We start from the raw sequence: 26669 nt of genomic DNA on the forward strand, positions 1-26669 counted from the left end.
TATATATCTTGGGGGTGGACTGTATGTCTGGGGGAGGACTGTATGTCTGGGGGGGGGGACTGTTTGTCTGGGTGGGGACTATATATCTGGGGGGGAGACTGTTTGTCTGGGAGGGGGGGGAGAAGGACTGTATGTCTGGGGGGGAGAAGGACTGTATGTCTGGGGGGGGAGAAGGACTGTTTGTCTGGGGGGGGACTATATATCTGGGGGGGGAACTATATATCTGGGGGGGGCACTATATATCTGGGGGGGATATTTATCTGGGGGGGACTATATATCTGGGGGGGACTATATATCTGGGGGGGCTATATATCTGGGGGGACTATATATCTGGGGGGGCTATATATCTGGGGGGGCTATATATCTGGGGGGGACTATATATCTGGGGGGGAGACTATATATCTGGGGGGGTGACTATATATCTGGGGGGGGACTATATATCTGGGGGGGGACTATGTATCTGGGGGGGACTATATATCTGGGGGGGGACTATATATCTGGGGGGAGCTATATATCTGGGGGGAGACTATATATCTGGGGGGGAGACTATATATCTGGGGGGACGGGGGACTATATATCTGGGGGGGAGACTATATATCTGGGGGGGGGACTATATATCTGGGGGGGACTATATATCTGGGGGGGAGACTATATATCTGGGGGGGGGGGACTATATATCTGGGGGGGGACTATATATCTGGGGGGGTGAAGGATGTTTACCGACTATGGTGACGGACAACAGATAAATAAAGGGATCAGTGCCACATCTAGTGTGGTGAGCAGTGTGTGTGTGTGTGTGTGTGTGTGTGTGTGTGTGTGTGTGTGTGTGTGTGTGTGTGCTCGCTCACCTTTCCCTGTCCTTTCATGAGGACTATGTTGGATATAATAGACGGCTGGGCCAGTCGCCATGGAGACTCCACTTGAAAGGTGCTCAGGGAGCGAGCTGATTTCTTAACTATCTGGTACTCCTACAGACAGAGACAATGAGACAGCGAGAGAGAGACAGTGAGAGAGAGAGACAGAGAGAGAGAGACAGTGAGAGGGACAGTGAGAGAGACAGCGAAAGAGAGAGACAGTGAGAGAGAGACAGTGAGAGAGAGACAGTGAGAGAGACAGTGAGAGGGACAGTGAGAGAGACAGCGAAAGAGAGAGACAGTGAGAGAGAGACAGTGAGAGAGAGACAGTGAGAGAGACAGTGAGAGGGACAGTGAGAGAGAGACAGCGAGAGAGAGACAGCGAGAGAGAGAGAGAGACAGTGAGAGAGAGAGAGAGAGACAGCGAGAGAGAGAGATAGACAGAGAGAGACAGTGAGAGGGACAGTGAGAGAGAGACAGTGAGAGGGACAGTGAGAGAGACAGTGAGAGGGACAGTGAGAGAGAGACAGTGAGAGGGACAGTGAGAGAGACAGAGCACTGATTAGACAGCATCAATGTAGCGTCATCAGACAACTAGGCCTTTTTTCTAGTTCCAGTTACGTCTTAAAAATGTGTGAGAGGGACAGTGAGAGAGGCAGTGAGAGAGGGACAGTGAGAGAGACAGAGAGAGGGACAGTGAGAGAGAGAGTGAGAGAGACAGTGAGAGGGACAGTGAGAGGGACAGTGAGAGAGGCAGAGAGAGAGAGAGTGAGAGAGACAGTGAGAGAGGCAGAGAGAGAGAGTGAGAGAGACAGTGAGAGGGACAGTGAGAGAGAGTGAGAGAGACAGTGAGAGGGAGAGTGAGAGGGACAGTGAGAGGGACAGTGAGAGAGAGAGTGAGAGAGACAGTGAGAGGGACAGTGAGAGAGAGAGTGAGAGAGACAGTGAGAGGGACAGTGAGAGAGAGTGAGAGAGACAGTGAGAGGGAGAGTGAGAGAGACAGTGAGAGGGACAGTGAGAGAGAGAGTGAGAGAGACAGTGAGAGGGACAGTGAGAGAGAGAGTGAGAGAGACAGTGAGAGGGACAGTGAGAGGGATAGTGAGAGAGGCAGAGAGAGAGAGAGGGACAGTGAGAGGGCACAACATTTACACCTTTGATTTAAAGGCTACAGCCACTTAATGGCAAAAATTAGTAAACATTGTCTGGTCAATCTGCCCTTGGTTAACTTAGCAATTAGCAGTAGCCAACCAGGGCATTGTGATGTGAGCAGGAGAGGCAGAAGGGGCCAAACTGAGAGGGTAGGCTGAAAGACAGGGGAGAGAGGACAGGCAGACAGCCAAACTGAGAGGTAGGCTGAGAGGCAGGCTGAGAGGCAGGCTGAGAGGCAGGCTGAGAGGCCAGTCTGAGATGCAGGCTGAGAGGCCAGTCTGAGAGGCCAGTCTGAGAGGCAGGCTGAGAGGCCAGTCTGAGAGGCCAGTCTGAGAGGCCAGTCTGAGAGGCCAGTCTGAGAGGCCAGTCTGAGAGGCCAGTCTGAGAGGCAGGCTGAGAGGCCAGTCTGAGAGGCCAGTCTGAGAGGCCAGTCTGAGAGGCCAGTCTGAGAGGCCAGTCTGAGATGCAGGCTGAGAGGCCAGTCTGAGAGGCCAGTCTGAGAGGCAGGCTGAGAGGCCAGTCTGAGAGGCCAGTCTGAGAGGCCAGTCTGAGAGGCAGGCTGAGAGGCCAGTCTGAGAGGCCAGTCTGAGAGGCCAGTCTGAGATGCAGGCTGAGAGGCCAGTCTGAGAGGCCAGTCTGAGAGGCAGGCTGAGAGGCCAGTCTGAGAGGCCAGTCTGAGAGGCCAGTCTGAGAGGCAAGTCTGAGAGGCCAGTCTGAGAGGAATATACAGTATATCTATCAGCCTGGTGGGACAAGGGAAATATACAGTATATCTATCAGCCTGGTGGGACAAGGGGAATATACAGTATATCTATCATCCAGATGGGACAAGGGGAATATACAGTATATCTATCAGCCTGGTGGGACAAGGGGAATATACAGTATATCTATCATCCTGATGGGACAAGGGGAATATACAGTATATCTATCAGCCTGGTGGGACAAGGGGAATATACAGTATATCTATCATCCTGATGGGACAAGGGGAATATACAGTATATCTATCAGCCTGGTGGGACAAGGGGAATATACAGTATATCTATCATCCTGGTGGGACAAGGGGAATATACAGTATATCTATCAGCCTGGTGGGACAAGGGGAATATACAGTATATCTATCATCCTGGTGGGACAAGGGGAATATACAGTATATCTATCAGCCTGGTGGGACAAGGGGAATATACAGTATATCTATCAGCCTGTGGGGACAAGGGGAATATACAGTATATCTATCAGCCTGGTGGGACAAGGGGAATATACAGTATATCTATCATCCTGGTGGGACAAGGGGAATATACAGTATATCTATCATCCTGATGGGACAAGGGGAATATACAGTATATCTATCAGCCTGGTGGGACAAGGGGAATATACAGTATATCTATCAGCCTGGTGGGACAAGGGGAATATACAGTATATCTATCAGCCTGTGGGGACAAGGGGAATATACAGTATATCTATCAGCCTGGTGGGACAAGGGGAATATACAGTATATCTATCAGCCTGGTGGGACAAGGGGAATATACAGTATATCTATCAGCCTGGTGGGACAAGGGGAATATACAGTATATCTATCAGCCTGGTGGGACAAGGGGAATATACAGTATATCTATCAGCCTGGTGGGACAAGGGGAATATACAGTATATCTATCATCCTGATGGGACAAGGGGAATATACAGTATATCTATCAGCCTGGTGGGACAAGGGGAATATACAGTATATCTATCATCCTGATGGGACAAGGGGAATATACAGTATATCTATCAGCCTGGTGGGACAAGGGGAATATACAGTATATCTATCAGCCTGGTGGGACAAGGGGAATATACAGTATATCTATCAGCCTGGTGGGACAAGGGGAATATACAGTATATCTATCAGCCTGGTGGGACAAGGGGAATATACAGTATATCTATCAGCCTGGTGGGACAAGGGGAATATACAGTATATCTATCATCCTGATGGGACAAGGGGAATATACAGTATATCTATCAGCCTGGTGGGACAAGGGGAATATACAGTATATCTATCATCCTGATGGGACAAGGGGAATATACAGTATATCTATCAGCCTGGTGGGACAAGGGGAATATACAGTATATCTATCATCCTGATGGGACAAGGGGAATATACAGTATATCTATCAGCCTGGTGGGACAAGGGGAATATACAGTATATCTATCATCCTGATGGGACAAGGGGAATATACAGTATATCTATCAGCCTGGTGGGACAAGGGGAATATACAGTATATCTATCAGCCTGAGGGGACAAGGGGAATATACAGTATATCTATCATCCTGATGGGACAAGGGGAATATACAGTATATATATCAGCCTGGTGGGACAAGGGGAATATACAGTATATCTATCAGCCTGGTGGGACAAGGGGAATATACAGTATATCTATCATCCTGATGGGACAAGGGGAATATACAGTATATCTATCAGCCTGGTGGGACAAGGGGAATATACAGTATATCTATCAGCCTGAGGAGGGAGCAGAACAGGCTTTTACTGTATAGCCAATTTAAAGCCAATCCAGCCACGGAGAGGTCAGACGTGAGGCGTCCCTGGATCCCTGGCCCAGCCAGCCACGGAGAGGTCAGAGACACAGATACAGTATCTCTATGAGAGGAGACGGGAGATACGGAGGCTAGGTTGCTAGTGTATTTCTGTTAAACCTTCAAGGGAAATACCGTTTTGCATGATTTAATAATGGGGATCATTTTAGCTCCCTAAGTAGGGTTGGAACCCAGCAGACAAGCAGGTCTTCAGAGGACTGGAGCTGAGCACCACAGCTAGGTTTAATCAGCTTCCCCTTCAAGGGAAAGTTCCCCATGGGGATAGTACATTATTCCTTGACCTTCACCCTTTGACCTCTTCTGTTGTATAATGACAAGCCTTTGGGTTGGATGGGATTGGCTACGTTTAGGGTTAGGTGTGGGATTTCAACCAGTAACCTTGTGCATGGCAACCCTGGCAACCCGCAGGAATAACACCATCCCCCGGACACTGACCTAGTGACTCCTGACCTCTGCCCTCTGACCTACTGACCAGTCAGATCCCCGGACACTGACCTAGTGACTCCTGACCTCTGCCCTCTGACCTACTGACCAGTCAGATCCCCGGACACTGACCTAGTGACTCCTGACCTCTGCCCTCTGACCAGTCAGATCCCAGGACACTGATCTAGTGACTCCTGACCTCTGCCCTCTGACCTACTGACCAGTCAGATCCCCGGACACTGATCTAGTGACTCCTGACCTCTGCCCTCTGACCTACTGACCAGTCAGATCCCAGGACACTGATCTAGTGACTCCTGACCTCTGCCCTCTGACCTAATGACCAGTCAGATCCCCGGACACTGACCTAGTGAGTCCTGACCTCTGCCCTCTGACCTACTGACCAGTCAGATCCCCGGACACTGATCTAGTGACTCCTGACCTCTGCCCTCTGACCTACTGACCTGTCGGATGCCTACAGTGTCTAACTGCTGAGGCAGGGAGTGTTTGCGTCCACCTCGTGTCGGTTTCTCCACCATGTCACTGCCCGCCTCTCCATTCTCCACAATCAGCTCGTCATCCTCTCCAACAGACTCCAGACGACTACCGCCCCCTGAAACACAAACCAGGAAGTCTTACAAGCCAATCAGCTTCTCTGAAACACAATACAGGACGTCTCACTATCCAATCGTCTCCTTCCGTCTTCATCGCAGAGCCTAGTGGTCTATGTCCTCACCTGTTGGCCGTGTCCTCAGAAAATAACACGGCAACATTACTGTCAATGACAGTGGTTCAAACCATGATGGATATCAAATGAGAAGATGGAAAGTTCAAACAAGCTGTGACATTAGAATGATCCTCCCCCTTTTAATGGTGTTGTTTTGAAATCTCTTGAGGCGCCTACAGTTTCAGTATGGTTGACTAGCTTATGGGGTAAACCTGACTTATTTTCAGCTGGAGCAAATAACTGTGTGGCATGACTGACTGTGTGATGAACACGTTCACAACAAGCCCCAATTACACATCACTAGGGACCTGTTTGTCTGTCTGTCTGTCTCTCCCTCTGTCTGTCTGTCTCTCCCTCTGTCTGTCTGTCTCTCCCTCTGTCTGTCTGTCTCTCCCTCTGTCTCTCCCTCTGTCTCTCCCTCTGTCTGTCTGTCTCTCCCTCTGTCTGTCTGTCTCTCCCGCCGTCTGTCTGTCTCTCCCTCCGTCTGTCTGTCTCTCCCTCCCTCTGTCTGTCCCTCTGTCTGTCCCTCTGTCTGTCTGTCCTCCACAGGCCATGTTGTCCTCTCTAACCTACCTTGTGATCTGCTCCTGAACTTCATGGATGTGGGAGAGCGGCAGGTTCCTTTCTGTCTGTCTGTCTGTCCTCCACAGGCCATGTTGTCCTCTCTAACCTACCTTGTGATCTGCTCCTGAACTTCATGGATGTGGGAGAGCGGCAGGTTCCTTTCTGTCTGTCTGTCTGTCCTCCACAGGCCATGTTGTCCTCTCTAACCTACCTTGTGATCTGCTCCTGAACTTCATGGATGTGGGAGAGCGGCAGGTTCCTTTCTGTCTGTCTGTCTGTCCTCCACAGGCCATGTTGTCCTCTCTAACCTACCTTGTGATCTGCTCCTGAACTTCATGGATGTGGGAGAGCACCAGGTTTCTGTCTGTCCCTCCATCTGGCCTCGGTCCTCTAGCTTCGCCAGATCAGTCAGCTGCAAGAAGGAAACATCACTAAATTAATGCTGCATGTCAAGAAACTATCTGAGCCAGCCCAGTACAGTTTAGGTTGGCACAATAGTGTGAAAAGTGCAAGTGTGAATCCAATTAGTCAAGTTCTAGACAGCAGAGAGAGAGAGAGAGATGGAGAAATGTTATGTTCTGTGAGGATTTTAAACAAAAAAGGATTGGATTTGGACTCTTATGCAGAATGGGTTCATATCTAATATTTACAAACAGTACATGGGCTGCCACGAGCTGATAACAGACAACAGGAATCATTTTTCTACCTAATGGCTTCCAGAGGTTTCCAACATGGAGACGGTATTAGGTATTTGTTTACTTTCCTCTGACTTGCCAAACACTTGCTGAGAGCAGAAGGAATGTACCACACCACATGTACACGTCTGACCTCACACAGCGAGCAGGGAAGAAACCAAGCTGGAAACACCCGACTGTTGATATTCCAGAACTCTGGAACTCTAGAATTTAGAACACTCACAAACCAAAACACCCGACTGTTGATATTCCAGAACTCTGGAACTCTAGAATTTAGAACACTCACAAATCAAAACGGAGGAAGTTCTAGCTCTTAGTAGAACTCGGCATAAAACATTTTAAAGTGTTTTCCTTTAAGATTTGCCTTAAGAAATCATTTTCCCTCACATTTTTAAGGGTGTTGCATAGAGCCCCTCAATCGTTTTCCTTAGGTACAGTGCCTTCAGAAGGTATTCATACACCTTGACTTATTCCACATTGTGTTGTGTTACAGCCTGAATTCAAAAGGGATTAAATATATGTTTTTCTTCTCATCCATCTACACACATTACCCCCTAATGACATCACAATAACCCCTAATGACTTCACAATTCCCCCTAATGACATCACAATAACCCCTAATGACATCACAATAACCCCTAATGACATCACAATACCCCCTAATGACATCACAATAACCCCTAATGACTTCACAATAACCCCTAATGACTTCACAATACCCCATATTGTCAAAGTGAAAACATATTTTTAGAGATGTTTGCAAATGTTTTGAAAAATAAATACAGAAATATCTCATTTACACAAGTATTCACACCCCTGAATCAATACATGTTAGAATCACATTTGGAAGCGTTAACAGCTGTGAGTCTTTCTGGATAATTCTTTAAGAGCTTTACACATCTGGATAGGAGCAATATTTAGACATTATTCTTTAAAAAAATTATTCAAGCTCTGTCAAGTTGGTTGTTGATCATTGCTCGTCAGCGATTTTAATGTCTTGCCATAACTGTAGCTGGGCCACTCCGAAACATTCAATCTCGTCTTGGTAAGCAACTCCAGTGTATATTTGGCCTTGTGTTTCAGGTTATTGTCCTGCTGAAAGGTGAGTTTGTCTTCCAGTGTCTGGTGGAAAGCAGACTGAACCAGGTTTTCCTCCAGGATTTTGCCCGTGCTTTAGCTCTGTTCAGTTACTTTTCATCCTAAAAAAAACTGCCTAGTCCTTGCCGATGACAAGCATACCAATAACATGATGCAGCCACCACCATGCTTGAAGATATGAAAAGTGGTACTCAGTGATGTGTTGTGTTTGATTGGCCCGAAACACAAAGCTTTGCATTCAGGACATAAAGTACATTTCTTTGCCACATTTTTTTCAGTTTTACTTTAGTTCCTTGTTGGAATATGTTTTATTCTGTACGGGCTTCCATCTTTTCATGCTGTCATTTATGGTTGTATTGTGGAGTAACGACAATGTTGTTGATCCATCCTCAGTTTTCTCCCAACACAGCCATTAAACTCTGTAACTGTTTTAAAGTCACCATTGGCCTCGTGGTGAAATCCCTGAGTGGTTGCCTTCCTCTCCGGCAACTGAGTTAGGAAGGACGCCTATACCTTTGTAGTTACTGGTTGTATTGATACACCATCCAAAGTGTAATTAATAACTTCACCATGCTCAAAGGGATATTCAGTCTGCTTCTTTTTTTTACCCATCTACCAATTGGTGCCCTTCTTTGCAAGGCATTAGAAAAACCTCCCTGGTCCCTGTGGTTTAATTTAATTAGTTTGAAATTCACTGCTCGACTGAGGGATCTAACAGCTCAGCAACCGTTTCAGATCGTTCAGCTCAGCAACCGTTTCATTGATAGATCGTTCAGCTCAACAACCGTTTCATTGATAGATCGTTCAGCTCAACAACCGTTTCATTGACAGATCGTTCAGCTCAACAACCGTTTCATTGACAGATCGTTCAGCTCAACAACCGTTTCATTGACAGATCGTTCAGCTCAACAACCGTTTCATTGACAGATCGTTCAGCTCAACAACCGTTTCATTGACATATCGTTCAGCTCAACAACCGTTTCATTGACAGATCGTTCAGCTCAACAACCGTTTCATTGACAGATCTTTCAGCTTCTCCCCCTGCAACTGGATCCTGGACTTCCTGACAGGCCGCCCCCAGGTGGTAAAGGTAGGTAGCAACACATCTGCCACGCTGATCCTCAACACTGGAGCTCCCCCTGGGGTGCGTGCTCAGTCCCCTCATGTACTCCCTGTTCACCCACGACTGCATGGCCAAGCACGACTCCAACACCATTTATTACGTTTGCAGACGACACAACAGTGGTAGGCCTGATCACCGACAACGACGAGACAGCCTATAGGGAGGAGGTCAGAGACCTGGCCGGGTGGTGCCAGAATAACAACCTATCCCTCAACGTAACCAAGACTAAGGAGATGAATGTGGACTACAGGAAAAGGAAGACCGAGCACGCCCCCATTCTCATTGACGGGGCTGCAGTGGAGCAGGTTGAGAGCTTCAATTTCCCTGGTGTCCACATCAACAACAAACTAGAATGGTCCAAACACACCAGACATTTGTGAAGAGGGCACGACAAAGCCTATTCCCCCTCAGGAAACTAAAAAAACGTGGCATGGGTCCTGAGATCCTCAAAAGCTTTGACAGCTGCAACATCGAGAGCATCCTGGCCGGTTGCATCACTACCTGGTATGGCAACTGCTCGGCCTCCGACCGCAAGGCACAACAGAGGGTAGTGTGTACGGCCCAGTACGTCACTGGGGCTAAGCTGCCTGCCATCCAGGACCTCTATACCAGATGGTGTCAGAGGAAGGTCCTAAAAATTGTCGAAGACCCCAGCCACCCCAGTCATAGACTGTTCTCTCTACTACCGCATGGCAAGCGGTACCGGAGTGCCAAGTCTAGGACAAAAACAGTTTTTACCCCCAAATCACAAGACTCCTGAACAGGTAATCAAATGGCTAACTGGACTATTTGTGTTGTGCATGCATAGTAACTTTAACCATATCTCCATGTTCATACTACCTCAATGAGCCTGACTAACCGGTGCCTGTATATAGCCTCTCTACTGTATATAGCCTCTCTACTGTTATATCCTCTCTACTGTATGTAGCCTCTCTACTGTATATAGCCTCTCTACTGTTATAGCCTCGCTGCTGTATGTAGCCTCTCTACTGTTATAACCTCTCTACTGTATGTAGCCTCTCTACTGTTATAACCTCTCTACTGTATATAACCTCTCTACTGTATGTAGCCTCTACTGTTTTAACCTCTCTACTGTATGTAGCCTCTCTACTGTATATAGCCTCTCTACTGTTATAGCCTCGCTGCTGTATGTAGCCTCTCTACTGTATGTAGCCTCTCTACTGTATGTAGCCTCTCTACTGTTATAACCTCTCTACTGTATGTAGCCTCTCTACTGTTATAGCCTCGCTGCTGTATGTAGCCCCTCTACTGTATGTAGCCTCTCTACTGTATGTAGCCTCTCTACTGTATGTAGCCTCTCTACTGTTATAACCTCTCTACTGTTATAACCTCTCTACTGTTATAACCTCTCTACTGTTATAACCTCTCTACTGTATGTAACCTCTCTACTGTTATAACCTCTCTACTGTTATAACCTCTCTACTGTATGTAGCCTCTCTAAATGTTATAACCTCTCTACTGTTATAACCTCTCTACTGTATGTAGCCTCTCTACTGTTATAACATGTCTACTGTTATAACCTCTCTACTGTATGTAGCCTCTCTACTGTTATAACCTCTCTACTGTATGTAGCCTCTACTGTTATAACCTCTCTACTGTATGTAGCCTCTCTACTGTTATAACCTCTCTACTGTTATAACCTCTCTACTGGAATAACCTCTCTACTGTATATAACCTCTCTACTGTTATAGCCTCGCTGCTGTATGTAGCCCCTCTACTGTATGTAGCCTCTCTACTGTATGTAAACTCTACTGTTATAACCTCTCTACTGTATGTAGCCTCTCTACTGTTATAACCTCTCTACTGTTATAACCTCTCTACTGTTATAACCTCTCTACTGTATGTAGCCTCTCTACTGTTATAACCTCTCTACTGTTATAACCTGTCTACTGTTATAACCTCTCTACTGTTATAACCTCTCTACTGTATGTAGCCTCTCCACTGTTATAACCACTCCACTGTTATAACCTCTCCACTGTTATAACCTCTCTACTGTTATAACCTCTCTACTGTTATAACCTCTCTACTGTTATAACCTCTCTACTGTTATAACCTCTCTACTGTATATAACCTCTCTACTGTTCTAACCTCTCTACTGTTATAACCTCTCCACTGTTATAACCTCTCTACTGTATGTAGCCTCTCTACTGTTATAACCTCTCTACTGTATGTAGCCTCTCCACTGTTATAACCTCTCTACTGTTATAACCTCTCTACTGTATGTAGCCTCTCTACTGTTATAACCTCTCTACTGTTATAACATCTCTACTGTATGTAGCCTCTCTACTGTTATAACCTCTCTACTGTATGTAGCCTCTCTACTGTTATAACCTCTCTACTGTTATAAGCTCTCTACTGTTATAACCTCTCTACTGTTATAACCTCTCTACTGTTATAACCTCTCTACTGTTATAACCTCTCTACTGTATGTAACCTCTCTACTGTTATAACCTCTCTACTGTTATAACCTCTCTACTGTATGTAGCCTCTCTAAATGTTATAACCTCTCTACTGTTATAACCTCTCTACTGTATGTAGCCTCTCTACTGTTATAACATCTCTACTGTTATAACCTCTCTACTGTATGTAGCCTCTCTACTGTTATAACCTCTCTACTGTATGTAGCCTCTACTGTTATAACCTCTCTACTGTATGTAGCCTCTCTACTGTTATAACCTCTCTACTGGAATAACCTCTCTACTGTATATAACCTCTCTTCTGTTATAGCCTCGCTGCTGTATGTAGCCCCTCTACTGTATGTAGCCTCTCTACTGTATGTAAACTCTACTGTTATAACCTCTCTACTGTATGTAGCCTCTCTACTGTTATAACCTCTCTACTGTTATAACCTCTCTACTGTTATAACCTCTCTACTGTATGTAGCCTCTCTACTGTTATAACCTCTCTACTGTTATAACCTGTCTACTGTTATAACCTCTCTACTGTTATAACCTCTCTACTGTATGTAGCCTCTCCACTGTTATAACCACTCCACTGTTATAACCTCTCCACTGTTATAACCTCTCTACTGTTATAACCTCTCTACTGTTATAACCTCTCTACTGTTATAACCTCTCTACTGTATATAACCTCTCTACTGTTCTAACCTCTCTACTGTTATAACCTCTCCACTGTTATAACCTCTCTACTGTATGTAGCCTCTCTACTGTTATAACCTCTCTACTGTATGTAGCCTCTCCACTGTTATAACCTCTCTACTGTTATAACCTCTCTACTGTATGTAGCCTCTCTACTGTTATAACCTCTCTACTGTTATAACATCTCTACTGTATGTAGCCTCTCTACTGTTATAACCTCTCTACTGTATGTAGCATCTCTACTGTTATAACCTCTCTACTGTTATAACCTCTCTACTGTTATAACCTCTCTACTGTATGTAGCCTCTCCACTGTTATAACCTCTCTACTGTTATAACCTCTCTACTGTATGTAGCCTCTCTACTGTTATAACCTCTCTACTGTTATAAACTCTCTACTGTTATAACCTCTCTACTGTTATAACCTCTCTACTGTTATAACCTCTCCACTGTTATAACCTCTCTACTGTTATAACCTCTCTACTGTAATAACCTCTCTACTGTTATAACCTCTCTACTGTTATAACCTCTCTACTGTTATAACCTCTCTACTGTATGTAGCCTCTCCACTGTTATAACCTCTCTACTGTTATAACCTCTCTACTGTATGTAGCCTCTCTACTGTTATAACCTCTCTACTGTTATAACCTCTCTACTGTTATAACCTCTCTACTGTTATAACCTCTCCACTGTTATAACCTCTCTACTGTTATAACCTCTCTACTGTTATAACCTCTCCACTGTTATAACCTCTCTACTGTTATAACCTCTCTACTGTATGTAGCCTCTCCACTGTTATAACCTCTCTACTGTTATAACCTCTCTACTGTATGTAGCCTCTCTACTGTTATAACCTCTCTACTGTATGTAGCCTCTCTACTGTTATAACCTCTCTACTGTTATAACCTCTCTACTGTTATAACCTCTCTACTGTTATAACATCTCTACTGTTATAACATCTCTACTGTTATAACCTCTCCACTGTTATAACCTCTCTACTGTTATAACCTCTCTACTGTTATAACATCTCTACTGTTATAACATCTCTACTGTTATAACATCTCTACTGTTATAACATCTCCACTGTTATAACCTCTCTACTGTTATAACCTCTCTACTGTATGTAGCCTCTCTACTGTTATAACCTCTCTACTGTATGTAGCCTCTCAACTGTTATAACCTCTCTACTGCTATAACCTCTCTACTGTTATAACCTCTCTACTGTTATAACATCTCTACTGTTATAACCTCTCTACTGTTATAACCTCTCCACTGTTATAACCTCTCTACTGTTATAACCTCTCTACTGTTATAACCTCTCTACTGTATATAGCCTGGCAAATGTTATTTTTCCACTGTCTTTTTACTATTTTTTAAATGTCTTTACTCATCTATTGTTCACCTAATACCTTTTAGAAATTACACTGTTGGTTCGAGCCTGTAAGTAAGTGTTTCACTGTATTGGGAGCACGTGACAAATAACCTTTGATTTGATTTGATTTCTACCCCAGTGTCATTGACAGATCTTTCAGCTCACATCTTCTACAACCATTTAATTGACAGGTCTTTCAGCTCACATCTTCTACAACCATTTAAGTGACAGATCTTTCAGCTCACATCTTCTACAACCATTTAAGTGACAGATCTTTCAGCTCACATCTTCTACAACCATTTAATTGACATATATGTCAGCTCACATCTTCTACAACCATTTAATTGACAGATCTTTCAGCTCACATCTTCTACAACCTTTTAAGTGACAGATATTTCAGCTCACATCTTCTACAACCATTTAATTGACAGATCTTTCAGCTCACATCTTCTACAACCATTTAATTGACAGGTCTTTCAGCTCACATCTTCTACAACCATTTAATTGACAGATCTTTCAGCTCACATCTACAACCATTTAAGTGACAGATCTTTCAGCTCACATCTTCTACAACCATTTAAGTGACAGATCTTTCAGCTCACATCTTCTACAACCATTTAAGTGACAGATCTTTCAGCTCACATCTTCTACAACCATTTAATTGACAGATCTTTCAGCTCACATCTTCTACAACCATTTAATTGACAGGTCTTTCAGCTCACATCTTCTACAACCATTTAATTGACAGATCTTTCAGCTCACATCTTCTACAACCATTTAATTGACAGGTCTTTCAGCTCACAGCTTCTACAACCATTTAATTGACAGATCTTTCAGCTCACAGCTTCTACAACCAATTTATTGACAGATCTTTCAACTTCTACAACCGTTTCTGAACCTAACCGCCTGGTTCTCAGACAGTTTTTCTGGGGGAACTCGTGTTGATCTAGGCTTCAGCCTATTGGGGGGTTGGAGGGTTATGTTTCAGGCCTACCCAGGCATTGACATACTGAGGTACTTAAACAGCTACCGGAGTTCCACAAATACACAACCTCCATTTAGCCGGTTTATCTAAATGAGTTGCTCATTTTAGCTCCTCAGACTTTTCTACCATGAAAAAAATCACCCCCCTGAGATACAGCCCATTGGGAATTTTTTTTTTATTGATCATAAATGTTGTTTTTCTAAATTGACACAGAAAGGATGTCTTGAGTTCTGGGAATCTTGCTTTAATCTTGAGTTAAGTGTATTTGTTAACAACATATCTTGAAGTGGAGTCTCTCAATAAGTTGAATTTAGATATTTATATAGATAAACAGAGACTCATATTCAATGGGGTCTATAATTTTGGACACCCATGATAAATAATACAATCATAAAAATACTGCGCTATATAACATTTAAAAAATGGGAATATGTATTATTTTATACTAATACAATTGCTCAGAGAACAATATTTTGTATAACAAGTAATAAAAATATATAAAAAAGATGGGATAAAACTGATTGGATCCCTGTTGTCAATACTCTAGCACCCTCCGCTGTTGTCAATACTCTAGCATCCTCCCTGTTGTCAATACTCTAGCATCCTCCCCTGTTGTCAATACTCTAGCACCCTCCGCTGTTGTCAATACTCTAGCACCCTCCGCTGTTGTCAATACTCTAGAACCCTCCGCTGTTGTCAATACTCTAGCATTCTCCGCTGTTGTCAATACTCTAGCATCCTCCCCTGTTGTCAATACTCTAGCACCCTCCGCTGTTGTCAATACTCTAGCATCCTCCCCTGTTGTCAATACTCTAGCATCCTCCCCTGTTGTCAATACTCTAGCATCCTCCCCTGTTGTCAATACTCTAGCACCCTCCGCTGGTGTCAATACTCTAGCACCCTCCGCTGTTGTCAATACTCTAGCACCCTCCCCTGCTGTCAATACTCTAGAACCCTCCGCTGTTGTCAATACTCTAGCACCCTCCGCTGTTGTCAATACTCTAGCATCCTCCCCTGCTGTCAATACTCTAGAACCCTCCGCTGTGGTCAATACTCTAGCACCCTCCACTGTTGTCAATACTCTAGCATCCTCCCCTGTTGTCAATACTCTAGCACCCTCCGCTGTTGTCAATACTCTAGCATCCTCCCCTGTTGTCAATACTCTAGCATCCTCCCCTGTTGTCAATACTCTAGCATCCTCCCCTGCTGTCAATACTCTAGAACCCTCCGCTGTTGTCAATACTCTAGCACCCTCCGCTGTTGTCAATACTCTAGAACCCTCCCCTGTTGTCAATACTCTAGCATCCTCCCCTGTTGTCAATACTCTAGCACCCTCCGCTGTTGTCAATACTCTAGAACCCTCCCCTGTTGTCAATACTCTAGCATCCTCCCCTGTTGTCAATACTCTAGCATCCTCCCCTGTTGTCAATACTCTAGCATCCTCCCCTTTTGTCAATACTCTACACCCCTCCCCTGTTGTCAATACTCTAGGATCCTCCCCTGTTGTCAATTCTCTAGAACCCTCCCCTGTTGTTAATACTCTAGAACCCTCCACTGTTATCAATACTCTAGAAACGTCACCTGTTGTCAATACTCTAGAACCCTCCCCTGTTGTCAATACTCTAGTTACCTACCCTGCTGTCAATACTCTAGCATCCTCCCCTGTTGTCAATACTCTAGCATCCTCCCCTGTTGTCAATAATCTAGCATCCTCCCCTGTTGTCAATACTCTAGCATCCACCCATGTTGTCAATACTCTAGCATCCTCCCCTGTTGTTAATACTCTACACCCCTCCCCTGCTGTCAATACTCTAGCATCCTCCCCTGTTGTCAATACTCTAGAACCCTCCCCTGTTGTCAATACTCTAGCATCCTCCCCTGCTGTCAATACTCTAGTATCCTCCCCTGTTGTAAAAACTCTATAACCCTCCCCTGTTTTCAATACTCTAGCACCCTCCCCTGTTGTCAATACTCTAGCATCCTCCCCTGTTGTCAATACTCTAGCACCCTCCGCTGTTGTCAATACTCTAGCATCCTCCCCTGTTGTCAATACTCTAGCATCCTCCCCTGTTGTCAATACTCTAGCATCCTCCCCTGCTGTCAATACTCTAGCAACCTCCGCTGTTGTCAATACTCTAGCACCCTCCGCTGTTGTCAATACTCTAGCACCCTCCCCTGCTGTCAATACTCTAGAACCCTCCGCTGTTGTCAATACTCTAGCACCCTCCGCTGTTGTCAATACTCTAGCATCCTCCCCTGCTGTCAATACTCTAGAACCCTCCGCTGTTGTCAATACTCTAGCACCCTCCGCTGTTGTCAATACTCTAGCATCCTCCCCTGTTGTCAATACTCTAGCACCCTCCGCTGTTGTCAATACTCTAGCATCCTCCGCTGTTGTCAATACTCTAGCATCCTCCCTGTTGTCAATACTCTAGCATCCTCCCCTGCTGTCAATACTCTAGAACCCTCCGCTGTTGTCAATACTCTAGCACCCTCCGCTGTTGTCAATACTCTAGCATCCTCCCCTGCTGTCAATACTCTAGAACCCTCCGCTGTTGTCAATACTCTAGCACCCTCCGCTGTTGTCAATACTCTAGCATCCTCCCCTGCTGTCAATACTCTAGAACCCTCCGCTGTTGTCAATACTCTAGCATCCTCCCCTGTTGTCAATACTCTAGCACCCTCCGCTGTTGTCAATACCATAGAACAATCCCCTGTTGTCAATACTCTAGCATCCTCCCCTGTTGTCAATACTCTAGCACCCTCACCTGTTGTCAATACTCTAGCATCCTCCCCTGTTGTCAATACTCTAGCACCCTCCCCTGTTGTCAATACTCTAGAACCCTCCCCTGTTGTCAATACTCTATTATCCTCCCCTGTTGTCAATACTCTAAAACCCTCCCCTGTTGTCAATACTCTAGAACCCTCCCCTGTTGTCAATACTCTAGCATCCTCCCCTGTTGTCAATACTCTAGCATCCTCCCCTGTTGTCAATACTCTAGCATCCTCCCCTGTTGTCAATACTCTACACCCCTCCCCTGTTGTCAATACTCTAGGATCCTCCCCTGCTGTCAATTCTCTAGAACCCTCCCCTGTTGTTAATACTCTAGAATCCTCCACTGTTATCAATACTCTAGAAACGTCACCTGTTGTCAATACTCTAGAACCCTCCCCTGCTGTCAATACTCTAGTTACCTACCCTGCTGTCAATACTCTAGCATCCTCCCCTGTTGTCAATACTCTAGCATCCTCCCCTGTTGTCAATAATCTAGCATCCTCCCCTGTTGTCAATACTCTAGCATCCACCCATGTTGTCAATACTCTAGCATCCTCCCCTGTTGTTAATACTCTACACCCCTCCCCTGCTGTCAATACTCTAGCATCCTCCCCTGTTGTCAATACTCTAGAACCCTCCCCTGTTGTCAATACTCTAGCATCCTCCCCTGCTGTCAATACTCTAGTATCCTCCCCTGTTGTAAAAACTCTATAACCCTCCCCTGTTTTCAATACTCTAGCACCCTCCCCTGTTGTCAATATTCTAGAACCCTCCCCTGTTGTCAATACTCTAGCATCCTCCCCTGCTGTCAATACTCTAGCATCCTTCCCTGCTGTCAATACTCTAGCATCCTCCCCTGCTGCCAATACTCTAGCATCCTTCCCTGCTGTCAATACTCTAGTATCCTCCCTGCTGTCAATACTCTAGCATCCTCCCCCGTTGTCAATACTCTAGCATCCTCCCCTGTCGTCAATACTCTAGCATCCTCCCCTGTTGTCAATACTCTAGAACCCTCTCCTGTTGTCAATACTCTAGCATCCTTCCCTGTTGTCAATACTCTAGCATCCTCCCCTGTTGTCAATACTCTAGCATCCTCCTATGCTGTCAATACTCTAGCATCCTCCCTGTTGTCAATACTCTAGAACCCTCCCCTGTTGTCAATACTCTAGAACCCTCCCCTGTTTTCAATACTCTAGCATCCTCCCATGCTGTCAATACTCTAGCATCCTCCCCTGTTGTCAATACTCTAGAACCCTCCCCTGTTGTCAATACTCTAGCATCCTCCCCTGTTGTCAATACTCTAGCATCCTCCCCTGTTGTCAATACTCTAGCATCCTCCCCTGTTGTCAATACTCTAGCACCCTCCGCTGTTGTCAATACTCTAGCACCCTCCGCTGTTGTCAATACTCTAGCACCCTCCCCTGCTGTCAATACTCTAGCACCCTCCGCTGTTGTCAATACTCTAGCACCCTCCCCTGTTGTCAATACTCTAGCACCCTCCGCTGTTGTCAATACTCTAGCATCCTCCCCTGCTGTCAATAAACTAGAACCCTCCGCTGTTGTCAATACTCTAGCACCCTCCGCTGTTGTCAATACTCTAGCATCCTCCCCTGCTGTCAATACTCTAGAACCCTCCGCTGTTGTCAATACTCTAGCATCCTCCCCTGTTGTCAATACTCTAGCACCCTCCCATGTTGTCAATACTCTAGCACCCTCCGCTGTTGTCAATACTCTAGCATCCTCCCCTGCTGTCAATACTCTAGAACCCTCCGCTGTTGTCAATACTCTAGCACCCTCCGCTGTTGTCAATACTCTAGCATCCTCCCCTGCTGTCAATACTCTAGAACCCTCCGCTGTTGTCAATACTCTAGCAGCCTCCGCTGTTGTCAATACTCTAGCATCCTCCCCTGCTGTCAATACTCTAGAACCCTCCGCTGTTGTCAATACTCTAGCAGCCTCCGCTGTTGTCAATACTCTAGCATCCTCCCCTGTTGTCAATACTCTAGCACCCTCCCCTGTTGTCAATACTCTAGAACCCTCCCCTGTTGTCAATACTCTAGCATCCTCCCCTGTTGTCAATACTCTAGCACCCTCACCTGTTGTCAATACTCTAGCATCCTCCCCTGTTGTCAATACTCTAGCACCCTCCGCTGTTGTCAATACTCTAGAACCCTCCCCTGATGTCAATACTCTAGCATCCTCCCCTGTTGTCAATACTCTAGCATCCTCCCATGTTGTCAATACTCTAGCATCCTCCCCTGTTGTCAATACTCTACACCCCTCCCCTGTTGTCAATACTCTAGGATCCTCCCCTGTTGTCAATACTCTAGAACCCTCCCCTGTTGTTAATACTCTAGAACCCTCCACTGTTATCAATACTCTAGAAACGTCACCTGTTGTCAATACTCTAGAACCCTCCCCTGTTGTCAATACTCTAGTTACCTACCCTGCTGTCAATACTCTAGCATCCTCCCCTGTTGTCAATACTCTAGCATCCTCCCCTGTTGTCAATAATCTAGCATCCTCCCCTGTTGTCAATACTCTAGCATCCACCCATGATGTCAATACTCTAGCATCCTCCCCTGTTGTTAATACTCTACACCCCTCCCCTGCTGTCAATACTCTAGCATCCTCCCCTGTTGTCAATACTCTAGAACCCTCCCCTGTTGTCAATACTCTAGCATCCTCCCCTGCTGTCAATACTCTAGTATCCTCCCCTGTTGTAAAAACTCTATAACCCTCCCCTGTTTTCAATACTCTAGCACCCTCCCCTGTTGTCAATACTCTAGCATCCTCCCCTGTTGTCAATATTCTAGAACCCTCCCCTGTTGTCAATACTCTAGCATCCTCCCCTGCTGTCAATACTCTAGCATCCTTCCCTGCTGTCAATACTCTAGCATCCTCCCCTGCTGCCAATACTCTAGCATCCTTCCCTGCTGTCAATACTCTAGTATCCTCCCCTGCTGTCAATACTCTAGCATCCTCCCCCGTTGTCAATACTCTAGCATCCTCCCCTGTCGTCAATACTCTAGCATCCTCCCCTGTTGTCAATACTCTAGAACCCTCTCCTGTTGTCAATACTCTAGCATCCTCCCCTGTTGTCAATACTCTAGCATCCTCCCCTGTTGTCAATACTCTAGCATCCTCCCCTGCTGTCAATACTCTAGAACCCTCCGCTGTTGTCAATACTCTAGCACCCTCCGCTGTTGTCAATACTCTAGCATCCTCCCCTGCTGTCAATACTCTAGAACCCTCCGCTGTTGTCAATACTCTAGCACCCTCCGCTGTTGTCAATACTCTAGCATCCTCCCCTGCTGTCAATACTCTAGAACCCTCCGCTGTTGTCAATACTCTAGCAGCCTCCGCTGTTGTCAATACTCTAGCATCCTCCCCTGTTGTCAATACTCTAGCACCCTCCGCTGTTGTCAATACCATAGAACAATCCCCTGTTGTCAATACTCTAGCATCCTCCCCTGTTGTCAATACTCTAGCACCCTCACCTGTTGTCAATACTCTAGCATCCTCCCCTGTTGTCAATACTCTAGCACCCTCCCCTGTTGTCAATACTCTAGAACCCTCCCCTGTTGTCAATACTCTATTATCCTCCCCTGTTGTCAATACTCTAAAACCCTCCCCTGTTGTCAATACTCTAGAACCCTCCCCTGTTGTCAATACTCTAGCATCCTCCCCTGTTGTCAATACTCTAGCACCCTCCGCTGTTGTCAATACTCTAGAACCCTCCCCTGTTGTCAATACTCTAGCATCCTCCCCTGTTGTCAATACTCTAGCATCCTCCCCTGTTGTCAATACTCTAGCATCCTCCCCTGTTGTCAATACTCTACACCCCTCCCCTGTTGTCAATACTCTAGGATCCTCCCCTGCTGTCAATTCTCTAGAACCCTCCCCTGTTGTTAATACTCTAGAATCCTCCACTGTTATCAATACTCTAGAAACGTCACCTGTTGTCAATACTCTAGAACCCTCCCCTGTTGTCAATACTCTAGTTACCTACCCTGCTGTCAATACTCTAGCATCCTCCCCTGTTGTCAATACTCTAGCATCCTCCCCTGTTGTCAATAATCTAGCATCCTCCCCTGTTGTCAATACTCTAGCATCCTCCCCTGTTGTTAATACTCTACACCCCTCCCCTGCTGTCAATACTCTAGCATCCTCCCCTGTTGTCAATACTCTAGAACCCTCCCCTGTTGTCAATACTCTAGCATCCTCCCCTGCTGTCAATACTCTAGTATCCTCCCCTGTTGTAAAAACTCTATAACCCTCCCCTGTTTTCAATACTCTAGCACCCTCCCCTGTTGTCAATACTCTAGCATCCTCCCCTGTTGTCAATATTCTAGAACCCTCCCCTGTTGTCAATACTCTAGCATCCTCCCCTGCTGTCAATACTCTAGCATCCTTCCCTGCTGTCAATACTCTAGCATCCTCCCCTGCTGCCAATACTCTAGCATCCTTCCCTGCTGTCAATACTCTAGTATCCTCCCCTGCTGTCAATACTCTAGCATCCTCCCCCGTTGTCAATACTCTAGCATCCTCCCCTGTCGTCAATACTCTAGCATCCTCCCCTGTTGTCAATACTCTAGAACCCTCTCCTGTTGTCAATACTCTAGCATCCTTCCCTGTTGTCAATACTCTAGCATCCTCCCCTGTTGTCAATACTCTAGCATCCTCCTATGCTGTCAATACTCTAGCATCCTCCCTGTTGTCAATACTCTAGAACCCTCCCCTGTTGTCAATACTCTAGAACCCTCCCCTGTTTTCAATACTCTAGCATCCTCCCATGCTGTCAATACTCTAGCATCCTCCCCTGTTGTCAATACTCTAGAACCCTCCCCTGTTGTCAATACTCTAGCATCCTCCCCTGTTGTCAATACTCTAGCATCCTCCCCTGTTGTCAATACTCTAGCATCCTCCCCTGTTGTCAATACTCTAGCACCCTCCGCTGTTGTCAATACTCTAGCACCCTCCGCTGTTGTCAATACTCTAGCACCCTCCCCTGCTGTCAATACTCTAGCACCCTCCGCTGTTGTCAATACTCTAGCACCCTCACCTGTTGTCAATACTCTAGCATCCTCCCCTGTTGTCAATACTCTAGCACCCTCCGCTGTTGTCAATACTCTAGAACCCTCCCCTGTTGTCAATACTCTAGCATCCTCCCCTGTTGTCAATACTCTAGCATCCTCCCCTGTTGTCAATACTCTAGCATCCTCCCCTGTTGTCAATACTCTACACCCCTCCCCTGTTGTCAATACTCTAGGATCCTCCCCTGTTGTCAATACTCTAGAACCCTCCCCTGTTGTTAATACTCTAGAACCCTCCACTGTTATCAATACTCTAGAAACGTCACCTGTTGTCAATACTCTAGAACCCTCCCCTGTTGTCAATACTCTAGTTACCTACCCTGCTGTCAATACTCTAGCATCCTCCCCTGTTGTCAATACTCTAGCATCCTCCCATGTTGTCAATAATCTAGCATCCTCCCCTGTTGTCAATACTCTAGCATCCACCCATGTTGTCAATACTCTAGCATCCTCCCCTGTTGTTAATACTCTACACCCCTCCCCTGCTGTCAATACTCTAGCATCCTCCCCTGTTGTCAATACTCTAGAACCCTCCCCTGTTGTCAATACTCTAGCATCCTCCCCTGCTGTCAATACTCTAGTATCCTCCCCTGTTGTAAAAACTCTATAACCCTCCCCTGTTTTCAATACTCTAGCACCCTCCCCTGTTGTCAATACTCTAGCATCCTCCCCTGTTGTCAATATTCTAGAACCCTCCCCTGTTGTCAATACTCTAGCATCCTCCCCTGCTGTCAATACTCTAGCATCCTTCCCTGCTGTCAATACTCTAGCATCCTCCCCTGCTGCCAATACTCTAGCATCCTTCCCTGCTGTCAATACTCTAGTATCCTCCCCTGCTGTCAATACTCTAGCATCCTCCCCGTTGTCAATACTCTAGCATCCTCCCCTGTCGTCAATACTCTAGCATCCTCCCCTGTTGTCAATACTCTAGAACCCTCTCCTGTTGTCAATACTCTAGCATCCTTCCCTGTTGTCAATACTCTAGCATCCTCCCCTGTTGTCAATACTCTAGCATCCTCCTATGCTGTCAATACTCTAGCATCCTCCCTGTTGTCAATACTCTAGAACCCTCCCCTGTTGTCAATACTCTAGAACCCTCCCCTGTTTTCAATACTCTAGCATCCTCCCATGCTGTCAATACTGTAGCATCCTCCCCTGTTGTCAATACTCTAGAACCCTCCCCTGTTGTCAATACTCTAGAACCCTCCCCTGTTTTCAATACTCTAGCATCCTCCCCTGCTTTCAATACTCTAGCATTCTCACCTGTTCTCAATACTCTATAACCCTCCCCTGTTTTCAATACTCTAGAACCCTCCCTTGTTTTGAATAGTCTAGAACCCTCTGTTGTCAATACTCTAGAAACCTCCCCTGTCGTCAATACTCCAGAACACTCCCCTGTTGTCAATACTCAATATCTGCAACACTCCACAAACCAGGCCTTAATGGTAGAGTGGCCAGACAGAAGCCACTCCTCAGTAAAAGGCACATGACAGCCCACTTGGAGTTTGCCAAAAGGCAGCTAAAGGATTCTCAGACCATGAGAAACAAGATTCTCTGGTCTGATGAAACCAAGATTTAATAATTTGTCTTGAATGCCAAGAGTCAAGTCTGGGGGAAACCTGGCACCATCCCTACGGTGAAGCATGCTGTTGGCAACTTGAGATGATCTGCAGAGAAGAATGGGAAAAACTCCCCAAATAAAGGTATACCAAGCTTGTAGCGTCATACCCACGAAGACTCAAGGCTGTAATCGCTGCCAAAGGTGCTTCAACAAAGTACTGAGTAGGGTCAAGGTCAGAATACATACATAAATGTGATATGTCTGTTTTTAATTTTTTATACATTTGCAAATATTTCTAAAAACCTGTGTTTGCTTAGGCATTATGGGGTATTGTGTGTAGATTGATGAGGATATCTATATATTTTTATTCATTTTAGAATAAGGCTGTAACGTAACAAAATGTGGAAAAAGTCAAGGGGTCTGAATACTTTCAGAATGCACTGTATATAAATCTATATCTATAAAGGGGATACTACAGCTCCTATATTACTTCCGCTGTTCGCCGACACAGTCATCAGTTTACAGTCTGAGTATGAGCAGTATGATCTCCTACAGTTCTGACAGATCTGACAGATCCTACTCCTACAGTTCCTACAGATCCTACAGCTCCAACAGCTCCTACAGCTCATACTCCTACAGTTCCTACAGTTCATATAGCTCATACAGCTCCTGAATCTCCTACAGCTCATACTCCTACAGCTCCTACTCCTACAGCTCCTATACCTCCTACAGCTCATTATCCTACAGCTCATACTCCGAAAGCTCCAACAGCTCATACTCCTACAGCTCCTACTCCTACAGATCCTACTCCTACAGCTTCTACAACTCATACTCTGACAGCTCATACTTCTAAAGCTCCTACAGCTCATACTCCTAAAGCTCATACTCCTAAAGCTCCTACAGCTCATACTCCTACAGCTACTACAGATCCTACAGCTCAAACTCCTACAGATCCTACAGCTCATACTCCTACAGCTCATACTCCTATAGCTCATACTCCTACAGCTCATACTCCTACAGCTTCTACAGCTCATTCTCCTATAGCTCATACTCCTACAGCTCATACTCCTACAGCTCATACTCCTACAGCTCCTACAGCTCATACTTCTACAGCTCCTACAGCTCCTACTCCTACAGCTCATACTCCTACAGCTCATACTCCTACAGCTCATACTCCTACAGCTCATACTCCAACAGCTCATACTCCTACAGCTCCGACAGTTCCAACAGCTCATACTCCTACAGCTCCAACACACATACAGCTCCTACAACTCCTTCAACTGATAATCTTACAGCTCCTAAAGCTCATACTATCACAGCTCCTACAGCTCATAATCCTACAGCTCACACATCTCTAGGAATAGTCTTGTTGGTTCTAAGCTCCTACAGCTCCTAAAGCTGCAAAGCTCATACAGCTCATAATTCTACAGCTCATACAGCTTCCACAGCTCATAATTCTCCTACAGCTCCTACAGCTCATGAAGTTCATACTCCTACAGCTCATGATGCTTCTACAGCTCATACTCCTACAGCTCCTACAGCTCATACTCCTATAGCTCAAACTCCTACAGCTCATACTCCTAAAGCTCCTACAGCTCATACTCCTACAGCTCCCACAGATCCTACAGCTCATACTCCTACAACTCCTACAGCTCATACTCCGACAGCTCTTACAGCTCATACTCCGACAGCTCCTAAAGCTCATACTCCGACAGCTCCTAAAGCTCATACTCCTACAGCTTCTACAGTTCCTACAGCTAGTACAGCTCACACATCACCTACAGCTCATACAGCTCCTACAACTCATAATCCTACAGCTCATACTCATACATCTCATACATCTCTACAACAATTACAGCTCCTACATCACCTAAAGCTCATACAACTCATAATCCTACAGCCCCTAAAGTCCTACAGCTCATCCTCCTACACGTCCTACAGCTCATACTCCTACAGCTCATACTCCTACAGCTCATACTCCTACAGCTCATAGCTCATACAGCTGCTACAGCTCCAACGCTCATACAGCTCCTCCAGCTCCTTCAATTTATAATCTTACAGCTCATACTACCACAACTCCTACAGCTCTTATAGATACAACAACTCATAAAGCTCATACTCCTACAGCTCCTACAGCTCAAACTACCACAGTTCCTACAGCTCATACTACCACAGCTCCTACAGCTCATACTCCTACAGCTCATACTACCACAGTTCCTACAGCTCGTAATCCTACAGCTCCTACAGCTCATACTACCACAGCTCCTACAGCTCATACTACCACAGTTCCTACAGATCATACTACCACAGCTCCTACAGCTTGTAATCCTACAGCTCCTACAGCTCATACGACCACAGTTCCTACAGCTCGTAATCCTACAGCTCCTACAGCTCATACTACCACAGCTCCTACAGCTCATACTACCACAGTTCCTACAGCTCGTAATCCTACAGCTCCTACAGCTCATACTACCACAGCTCCTACAGCTCATACTACCACAGTTCCTACAGATCATACTACCACAGCTCCTACAGCTCGTAATCC

General features: G+C 45.7%; 1 protein-coding gene across 3 annotated transcripts in view; it reads right to left on the reverse strand.

The window, feature by feature from the left end:
• LOC110536484 (PDZ domain-containing protein 2) overlaps window positions 1-26669 on the reverse strand; it is a 264553-nt gene that overhangs the window by 57918 nt on the left and 179966 nt on the right. For 2 of the 3 annotated variants that reach the window (XM_036936523.1, XM_036936524.1), the window contains 3 exons: window positions 6613-6712; window positions 5474-5622; window positions 849-968 (listed from right to left, as the gene is read on the reverse strand). In XM_036936523.1, the coding sequence (XP_036792418.1) occupies window positions 849-968; window positions 5474-5622; window positions 6613-6712 (369 nt within the window). Of the gene's footprint in view, window positions 1-848; window positions 969-5473; window positions 5623-6309; window positions 6341-6612; window positions 6713-26669 lie in introns of those variants that run through there. The other variant, XM_036936525.1, reaches the window with a different exon arrangement.

This window comes from Oncorhynchus mykiss, chromosome 11 (genome assembly GCF_013265735.2).
Source record: "Oncorhynchus mykiss isolate Arlee chromosome 11, USDA_OmykA_1.1, whole genome shotgun sequence".
Taxonomy (NCBI): Eukaryota; Metazoa; Chordata; class Actinopteri; order Salmoniformes; family Salmonidae; genus Oncorhynchus; species Oncorhynchus mykiss.